Raw genomic sequence first — 10,076 nt, 5'->3', positions numbered from 1 at the left:
TTTGCCTGAAGTTTGATACACAGAGCCATGCTGAGAAGAGGGGGGAAATCTTCTCGGGTGGGGGCTCCAGGCACGACCAACGCCTCCCTGAGCACGCTGTCACTCCCAGAGCCCCCCCCCCCCCAGCCTCCAGCTGGATTGGAGTACAGTTCAGCTGTGGCTGCACTTAGCAAACAGAGGATAGATGGTGGGCCCCAGCCCAACGGTGCCTGGCAGTCACCCAGAGCCACCAGCTAACGGCCCGGACTTAGTCTTTCCTGGGTGTGATCAGGCAGCCCTCCAAAAGTGCCTGACTCCATGACGAGGTTTGCTTGTTCTATAGAGCACAGTTCCTTTCTAGGTCTGGGGTAGGGGACATCCGGAGACATCTTCCTGCACCAGCGCCAGTCACTGGACCACCAGGCTTGCCCTGGTCTGTGGAGTGTGGCCCCGAGTCTCCTGAGTGGCCCAAACCCTCTCACCATAGTTCTGCTCCTAAACTGTACCCCAACGCACCTAGCGAACTGGAACCCCACCAGAAGTCCTCCAGATTTGGCTTTCGGACTATTGCTGGCTAAAGGGGAGTGACTTCCTGCCCATTCAATCCAGGCCCCGAGTGTCCCTCAAACAAGAGACCACATAAACATGGCCCAGGCCTCCATGCTGACCCTTGCCCACTGAGGTACTCAACGTTCACGTGACATCCACACCCAGGGGGTCCTGGGGTGGGTGGGTGACCCCAGAATGCAGGCCTGATAGCCGAGACCCTGAATTGGGCAGTGTCCACATAGGCGGAGGCTATTCGTGAATGTCCGCATGTCCGGCCTATCGGGCCAGCACCTATCGCCAGAACTCTCCATCCTCTTCCTCAATCTCGCTTTCTCTCTCTCTCTCTCTCTCTCTCTCTCTCTCTCTCTCTCTTTTTTTTTTTTTTTTTTGCAAAAGTAGGGGAGGGGGGGTAAAAAAAAATGCTGCACTGTGCGGCGAGGCCGGTGAGTGAGCGGCGCGGAGCCAATCAGCGCTCGCCGTTCCGAAAGTTGCCTTTTATGGCTCGAGTGGCCGCTGTGGCGTCCTATAAAACCCGGCGGCGCAACGCGCAGCCACTGTCGAGTCCGCGTCCACCCGCGAGCGCAGGCCTTTTGCAGCTCTTTCTTCGCCGCTCCACACCCGCCACCAGGTAAGCAGGGACACCAGGCCCAGCCAGCTACAGATCTCCCGTGGGCAGTCACCTCGGGGCAGGGCCATGGGAGACACTCAGGACGGACACCGGGCAAGGGTGGAGGGTGGTGTCCGGCCGCGGAGCGGACACTTGCAGATCCAACTTTCCGCCCAGGGTGGCGGCCCTTTGCAGCCGCATTGCCACGGTGTAGACACTGCTGGACCGGCTCTGGCTCAGAGCACGCGGCTTGGGAACCCACTAGGGTCGCAGTGTGGGCGCTAGGAGAACTGATGCGGCTTATGGGGGTTGAGCCCTCTCTGCCCACCTTGAGGGGGACAGTGTTGGGAACCAAACGCTACGATCACGCCTTGGTGATCCAGGAGTCTTTGTCCAAACCGGTTTGCCCATTTGGCTCGCCGGGCTGGCTGGCTGGCGGGCGCGGCGGGGCCGGCTCGGCCGGGTGGGGGCTGGGACGCCACTGCGCTTGCGCGCTATGTCTCTGGGTATTGGGGCGCGTGCACGCTGGGGAGGGAGCCCTTCCTCTTCCCCCCCCCCTCTTCCAAGTTAAACTTGGGCGTGCGTATTGAGACTTGGAGCGCGGCCACCCGGGGCTGGGCGAGGGCGGGGCCGTTGTCCGGAAGGGGCGGGGCCGCAGCGGCGTCGGGGTGCCCGCTCGCGCTTCCTGCTGGGTGTGGTCGCCTCCCGCGCACTCCAGCGGCCCGCCGGCGGGGCGGAGGCGGGGCTTGCGCCCGTTTGGGGAGGGGGCGGAGGCCTGGCTTCCTGCCGTGGGGCCGCCTCCGGACCAGTGTTTGCCTTTTATGGTAATAACGCGGCCGGCCTGGGCTTCCTTTGTCCCCCGAGCTTGGGCGCGCGCCCCCTGGCGGCCCAAGGCCGCGGCGTGCCGGAAGTGGGCAGGGCAGCGGCGGCTGTGCTTGGTGGCCCCGCGGTGACCGCGGCTCTCTTTTGTGCTTTGATAGTTCGCCATGGATGACGATATCGCTGCGCTCGTTGTCGACAACGGCTCCGGCATGTGCAAAGCCGGCTTCGCGGGCGACGATGCTCCCCGGGCCGTCTTCCCCTCCATCGTGGGCCGCCCTAGGCACCAGGTAGGTGACCCTTCCTTTTGCGGGTGGCGTTGCTGGGGTTTTCCAGGTGGGAGGTGGCCGTACTGAGAGCACCGTTCCCCTCCGCAGGGCGTGATGGTGGGCATGGGCCAGAAGGACTCCTACGTGGGCGACGAGGCCCAGAGCAAGAGAGGCATTCTGACCCTGAAGTACCCTATTGAACACGGCATTGTCACCAACTGGGACGACATGGAGAAGATCTGGCACCACACCTTCTACAACGAGCTGCGTGTGGCCCCCGAGGAGCACCCTGTGCTGCTCACCGAGGCCCCCTTGAACCCCAAGGCCAACCGTGAAAAGATGACCCAGGTCAGCAGCCCCTGTGGCCACCTTCGCCTTTGCCAACTTCTTAGCCACGCCCTTTCTCAATTGTCTTTCTTCTGCCATTCTCCCATAGGACTCTCTTCTATGAGCTGAGTCTTCTCCCTTGGAACTTTGCAGTTTCTGCTCTTTCCCGATGAGGTCTTTTTTTTTCTCTCGATTGCCTTTCTGACTAGGTGTTTAAAACCCTACAGTGCTGTGGGTGTAGGTACTAACAATGGCTCGTGTGGCAAAGCTAATGAGGCTGGTGATCAGTGCCTGGAGTGTGTATTCAGTAGATGGCACAGTACGTCTAAATGGAGCCCCTGTCCTGAGACTCCCAGCACACTTAACCTATCTGTGTTCTTGCACTCTGCATGTTCCAAATCTGTCCTGACAGTCCCACCTTCTTGGACAAGATTAGTGGCTTTAGGAGCTTGACAAAGCCCCCTTTCTCCCTACAGATCATGTTCGAGACCTTCAACACCCCAGCCATGTACGTAGCCATTCAGGCCGTGCTGTCCCTGTATGCCTCTGGTCGTACCACTGGCATTGTGATGGACTCCGGAGACGGGGTCACCCACACTGTGCCCATCTATGAGGGCTATGCTCTCCCTCATGCCATCCTGCGTCTGGACCTGGCTGGCCGGGACCTGACAGACTACCTCATGAAGATCCTGACCGAGCGTGGCTACAGCTTCACCACCACAGCCGAGAGGGAAATTGTGCGTGACATCAAAGAGAAGCTGTGCTATGTTGCCCTGGACTTCGAGCAAGAGATGGCCACTGCTGCATCCTCTTCCTCCCTGGAGAAGAGCTACGAGCTGCCTGATGGCCAGGTCATCACTATTGGCAACGAGCGGTTCCGTGCCCCTGAGGCTCTCTTCCAGCCTTCCTTCCTGGGTGAGTTGATGTGACCTAGTTTCTTCATCTAATGGTGACCAACACTTGAGGCCAGACTATAATAAGTCTACTATCTCACCCTTTCCCCTCAGGTATGGAATCTTCTGGCATTCACGAAACTACATTCAATTCCATCATGAAGTGTGACGTCGACATCCGCAAAGACCTCTATGCCAACACAGTGCTGTCTGGTGGCACCACCATGTACCCAGGCATTGCTGACCGGATGCAGAAGGAGATCACTGCTCTGGCTCCCAGTACCATGAAAATCAAGGTGAGCTAAGTATCCTTAGGCCTGGACCCATGATGAGGCAGGCCTGTGGTTGGCAGGGTTTGGCTGCAGGTAAGGCAGGTATCCAGAATGCTCACCAGCACTGTCTTGGTTTTTCTTCAGATCATTGCTCCTCCCGAGCGCAAGTACTCTGTGTGGATCGGTGGCTCCATCCTGGCCTCCCTGTCCACCTTCCAGCAGATGTGGATTAGCAAGCAGGAGTACGATGAGTCCGGCCCCTCCATCGTGCACCGCAAATGCTTCTAGGCAGACTGTGACTGAGCTGCGTTTTACACCCTTTCTTTGACAAAACCTAACTTGCGCAGAAAAAAAAAAAAATGAGACATCATTGGCATGGCTTTATTTGTTTTTTTTTTTTTAATTTTTTTTTTAAAGAGTTTGTTTTGTTTTGGCGCTTTTGACTCAGGATTTAAAAACTGGAACGGTGAAGGCGACAGCAGTCGGTTGGAGCAAGCATCCCCCAAAGTTCTACAATGTGGCTGAGGACTTTGATTGTACATTTTTTTTCTTTCTTTTTTTTTTTTTTTTACCTTTTTTAATAGTCATTCCAAGTATCCATGAGATATGGCTACAGGAAGTCCCTCACCCTCCCAAAAGCCACTCCCATTCTGTAGGGGAGGATGGCTGAGTCCAGCCCTGAGTCCACACCGGGGTGGTGACAGCATTGCTTCTGTGTAAATTATGTACTGCAAAAATTTTTTTAAATCTTCCGCCTTAATACTTTTGTTTTTTTATTTTTGAATGGTCAGCCATCGTGGCCCTCCTTTTTTTTGTCCCCCCAACTTGATGTATGAAGGCTTTGGTCTCCCTGGGAGTGGGTTGAGGTGTTGAGGCAGCCAGGGCTTGCCTGTACACTGACTTGAGACCGGTTTAATAAAAGTGCACACCTTACAAACACTGCTTGTGCTTCTGTGGCTTTGTCTGGAGGAGGGGTTGGGAAGGGTGGGGCTTTGCCTTTAAGGGGACCTGGGGTGGGAGGGCATGGGTACCACAACCTGTCACCACTAGTTCAGCAGACCTAATGTGTCTGAAGGGTGGAGGTCCTGAATTTGGAGACCCATTCCTCCTTGTCATGCTGGGCTCCTGCACCATAAACACAACCCTGTTCTAGCAGGCTCTGCTAGAAGCCAAGGAGGTCACTTGGGAAGGGGGTGGGAAAAGGTAACTACTGCCTATGGCTGCATTTCTAAGTCCAGACCAGGGCCCAGAGTGCAGGAGACCTTATTTCTGTGCTGGTAGACTTTGAGTTGTGCAAGACAGTGGGAAGTTGAAGCAGCTGTGGCTGCCCTTCCTTTACCAGAGCTGTGAGTGACACCAGAAAGGGTAAGACTCCCCAGGCCTTGGTCGCTTCCTCCTCTTGGGGAAGAGCCTTGAGTTAGGGACCGCCCATGGGGAGTTGCTAATAAAGGAGGACCTTAACCCTGCCCACTTGTTCACACGGAAAGCCATCTGCCCATCCATTTGCCACCAACCCGTACATCTAGCCGTTCACCCACACACTTTGACCAAGCAACCACTTGGGTTATAAGGTAGAAGGCAAACGGGGTGTGCCCCATACACAGTCTCAAGGTTCTGGGCTGGAGAGATGGCTTAGCTCTTAAAGGCTAAAAAATCAAAGACCAAAAATGGAGAGCAGAGGCCATGCTAAATAACACGGAAATAAAATGTGAGATGCTGTCTCACTAGTGTATAGACATCAAAATTAACAGCCAGGTGTGGACGCCTGTCATCCCAGCTCTGAGGCGACGTAATGAGACCCTGTCTTAAGGCAATGAATCTCATAAATCTTGTTTCAGAGGTGAAGGCAGGAGGTCATCCCTAGCTACACATTGAGCTTGAGGCCAGCCTGGGTACATGAGACACTGCCTCAAACAAAAGTCCCTAAACCAAACCCTAAAACAAACTTACCTCAGGCGAGAACCAAACCTAAGAAATTTAATTTTTTTTCTCCCCCAAACAGGCTGGGCATGATGGCGCACACCTTTAATTCCAGTAGTCTGGAAGCAGAGGTAGGTGGATGTGTGAGTTCGAGGTCAGCCTGGTCTACATAGTAAGTTCCAGGACAGCCACCACTGCGTACTGAGACCTTGAAAAAGAAACCAAAGGAAAGGTGATGAGAGGCTCATGCAGAGACCCTGGCAGAGAGCCTGAGGAGTGACCAAGGCGGACAGTACAGTGTGGATGGAATCTAGGGTTGACTGGGGACAAAGCTGGGAGACAAAGCACTACCCTCAGGACAGGACAGGACGCAGGTTGGTTGCCAAGTCGCCATTTGAGAAATGGGCACACCAGTAGCGGCTGATGCTCCTTCAGTCTTTGCCATTAAAGGATCCAAAGTGTAGCCTCCAAAGTATCCACTATATCCTCTGGCCCCGCCCCTTGCCTCCCTGCTGTAGCAGGCGAACAGGCTATTCTAGGCCTTGTTCACAACAAAGGCCTGTCACTGTGGGAGCTCCCCCTCCCCGCCAGTGCCGGACTTCACCAGAGAAGTCTATCTCCAACCCCTTTCTGGTCTTCCTGCCTCCAGCTCCTGACTGCTTCCCCTAACCCCCCAGCACTGCAACAACAACAATAATAACAGCAACAATAGCAGCTATAGCTCAGTTGACAGAGTGCTTGCAGTGCCTACACAAAGCCCTGGATTTGATCCCCAGCAGGAGGATCAGTAGTCCAAGGTCATCTTTGGCTACGCAGTGAATTAGAGGCTAGCCTGGGTGACTTGAGACCCCGTTTCAAAACAAAAAACAAAGGAAAAAAAAAAGCAGGAGTGAGTGGTCTGATGGCAGAAGTTTCCGCCCTAGAGCCTTAGCTTTCTAGGAGACTTTGAAGACTTTGCCCTACATGAGATAAGAGTCTAGCAAGGCAGTGATGGTGCACACCTTTAATCTCAGCACTCAGGAGGTAGAGGCAGGCAGACCTCTAAGTTTGAGGCCAGTCTGGTCTACAAAGTGAGTTCCAGGACAATCAGGGCTACACAGAGAAACCCAGTCTTGAAAAACCAAAGAGAGACAGACAGAAAGAGGGAGGGAAGAAGAGAAGGAGGGAGGAAGGGAGGTTCTGCTTGCTCTGAGCTCTCTCCTTCTGCTGCAACAGGGCAGTTTCACCTCTGCAGACTCCACCCCTAGGAGTTGGCTCTGGCTTTTTCAGGTCACTGGCTCCCCCGTGAGGCAGCTCTGACCCGAATATTCACCTGTGCCGACTTGAATCCCACTCTCCTCCCACAGGGCACTCAGGTCCTGCCCCTACACAGGTGGGAGGGTTGGAGTTCCGGGTCTTCTTCCATGGAGCCCCATAGAGACAGAGGGAATCCTGCTGTGATCACACTACTGTTTAAAGGGTGGCCATCTCACCTGCGGAGAAACTGAGGCAGCTCTGGGGAGACAGAGGCAGGGTTTGAACACATGACAGGCTGGGAGAGGGAAGGCTGGAACAGCATCCATTGTCCTAGCACCAGAAGGGCAAGTGTTGGGGCAGAGCTTCGGAAGGGTGATCCTTCCAGGTGCACTGCATCGGGTCAGCTGGCAGTCACCCGAAAGGGACAGGAACCTTCACAGCCCATACCACTGACTGGACTCTTCATTCAGTCATTTACTGCCCAACAAAATGTGTGTGTGTGTGTGTGTGTGTGTGTGTGTGTGTGTGTGTGTGATAGACAGAGCCTCTTGTAGCACAAGCTGGTAGTAAATTCAGCATTTAGCTGAGACTGGTTTGGACAAGATGGTACAGGGCTCTTATTTCAGCTTGTGGGTGGTAGGAAGGAAGTTCAAATTCAACCTGTCACAAAAGAGCAGAAAAATAAAACAGACAAAAAACAGTCAAAGTCTCACCGTGTAGTCCTGGATGGCCCACAACTATGAAGATCAGGCCAGCCCCTGTCTGGCAGGTGCTACATTCCCAGCCCCTCACTGGAGGATTCTAGATGAGCATTCTGCCACTAAGCCACATCTCCCACTGGCAAAACTTATTCTTGCTGTTCAGTTCAATTCTATGTGTGACTTGAGTTTATTTAAATTTAAATTTAGTACAATGAATTCAGTTCTTTAGCCACACACACCACATTGCAAGTATGCAATGGCCAGCAGCTGCAGGGCTGGGGCAACCATGAGAAACTGAGTTTGGACACTGTCTTAGGGTTTCTGTTGCTGTGACGAGACACCACAACCAAAAAGCAAGTTAGGCAGAAAAGGGTTTATTTGGCTTACTTACTTACATACTTACTTCCACAGCACTGTTAATCATTGAAGGAAGTCAGAGCAGGAACTCAAACAGGGTAGGAGCTAAGCCAGAGGCCCTGGAAGGGCGCTGCTTACTGCCTTGTTTCCCCTGGCTTGCTCAGCCTGTTTTCTTATAGAACCCAGGACCACCATGCCAGGGATGGTACCACTCACCATGGGCTGGGCCCTTGTCTGTCAATCACTAATTGAGAAAATGGCTTATAGCTGGATTTCACGGGGGCATTTCCTCAACTGAGGCTCCTTCCTCTCTGACGATTCGAGCATGTGTCAAGTTGACACAAACCCAGCCAGTACAGACACCCAGATATGTCAGCTAGACATAGCGCACATCTGTAGTCCCAGCACTGCAAAAGCAGGATGGGATGTAGGTTCAGGGGACTCCCTGGAAGCCCAGGTCGACTGGCAGGGTTTACACACAGCAGCAAACAACAAAGCAAGCCTACCTTGAGCAGGGTGAAGTGTGGACCCCACCCCCACCCCATTGTTTTCTAGCCTCCACATGGGCACTCATACATGTACATACACACACACACACACACATAGAGTGAGTTCTAGGACAGCCGGAGCTACAGACAACAAACAAACCAACAAACCTGTCTTGAAAACCCCCCAAAAACAAATTTAAATTTTATTTATTTCTGTGTAGGGAATAGCATGCCAGGGTGTAGTGTATGTGTGGAGGTCAGAGGACAACTTACGGGAGTCAGTTCAGCCTTTTACCATGTGGGCTGTGGCTGAACTCAGGTCATCAGGCTTGGCAGCAAGCACTTTTATTTGCTGAACCCCCCCCCAGTATCTATGTTCCCCTATGATTAAAAAAAATCAATTAACTGTGTATGTGCAGTCCTGTGGCAAAGCACTTCCGTAGCTACAGAAATCTGTACCCAGCACTGGGAAAAAGGAATTAATATTCTTTAGAGCAGTTTTTGGGCTCACAGTGAGCTCCAAGGGAAAGCACTGAGAGTTCCCGTGTGATGCCTGTCCTCATCCACCCACAGCTGCCCCCGCTGCCAACATGGGAAAGCTGGGTGCTCCATTTGTTACAAGCGATGAGTCTATCTCCACCCCTCCTTGCTTGCTGGCAGTGCTGAGGCTGCAGCGAGCACCGGGGTTTCCTCTTGATGCTGTACCCCTGTGGGTCCGCACACTTGAACTGGCTACTGTCGTAACTGATAGCACTTGGTCCTGCGGTGAAAACACTCGGGGGGTTGGGCTGGAAGCGATGACCCAGCAGTTATAAGCACTCTGCTTTAGAAAAGGACTTGGGTTTGAATCCCAACACCCACATGGCAGCTCACAACTGTCTGTAACTCCAGTCCCAGAGGATCTGACATCTGTGGGTACGGCATGCGTGTGGTACACAGATACACATGCAGGCAAGACACTCACACCCACGTGAATGTTTGTCTCTGTGTGTTTATGCACATGTATGTGCCAGTGCCTGAGGAGGCCAGAAGAGGGTGTCAGGTCCTCCGAAGCTGGTGTTACAGGTGATGGCAAGTGCTCTGAAGATCAGTACACACCTTTGTTTATTTGTTTGTTTGTTTTTTGCTTCGAACTCACAGAGATCCACCTGTCTCTGCCTCACAAGTGCAGGGATTAAAGGCATGTGCCACCACCACCAGACAGCCAGCACACACTCTTAATTACTGAGCCATCTCTTTAGCTTCTTGAAAGTAATTTTTTAAAATATTTTATTTATTTATTATGTATACAATATTCTGTCTGTGTGTCTGCCTGCAGGCCAGAAGAGGGCATCAGATCTCACTTCAGATGGTTGTGAGCCACCATGTTGTTGCTGGGAATTGAACTCAGGACTTTTGGAAGAGCAAATAACCATAAGATAAAGTGGCCTAGGTATAGAGGGGAGGTAGAGGCAGGCAGATCTCTCTGACTTCGAGGCCAGCCTGTTCTACAGCTAATTCCAGGACAGCCATGTCTACGCAGTGGGAGCTTGTCTTGACGCAAACAAAACAAGGTAGAGTAAGTCAGATGGTGCAGAGAGCTATCGAGAGTTTTAACACAAGTGAGGGGTAAGTTCAGGTAGGATGCCTGAGTGCTGTGACAGGTGGCTTGGAGCGCAG

At 53.1% G+C, this 10,076-nt stretch overlaps 1 protein-coding gene across 1 annotated transcript; it reads left to right on the top strand.

Annotated features, from left to right (window-relative positions):
- The first annotated feature begins 1,072 nt into the window (after window positions 1-1,072).
- On the top strand, window positions 1,073-4,654 carry LOC121464845 (actin, cytoplasmic 1). The gene is made up of 6 exons (XM_041677929.1): window positions 1,073-1,156; window positions 2,116-2,244; window positions 2,332-2,571; window positions 3,027-3,465; window positions 3,558-3,739; window positions 3,860-4,654. The coding sequence occupies exons 2-6, from the start codon at window positions 2,122-2,124 to the stop codon at window positions 4,001-4,003; spliced, it is 1,128 nt and encodes a 375-aa protein (XP_041533863.1). The 5' UTR covers window positions 1,073-1,156; window positions 2,116-2,121; the 3' UTR covers window positions 4,004-4,654.
- Window positions 4,655-10,076: the final 5,422 nt, after the last annotated feature.

This window comes from Microtus oregoni, unplaced genomic scaffold (genome assembly GCF_018167655.1).
Source record: "Microtus oregoni isolate MIOR12 unplaced genomic scaffold, Mior012 000029F_ref0000214, whole genome shotgun sequence".
NCBI classification, from domain to species: domain Eukaryota; kingdom Metazoa; phylum Chordata; class Mammalia; order Rodentia; family Cricetidae; genus Microtus; species Microtus oregoni.
This window is presented reverse-complemented; position numbering and strand designations above follow the sequence as displayed.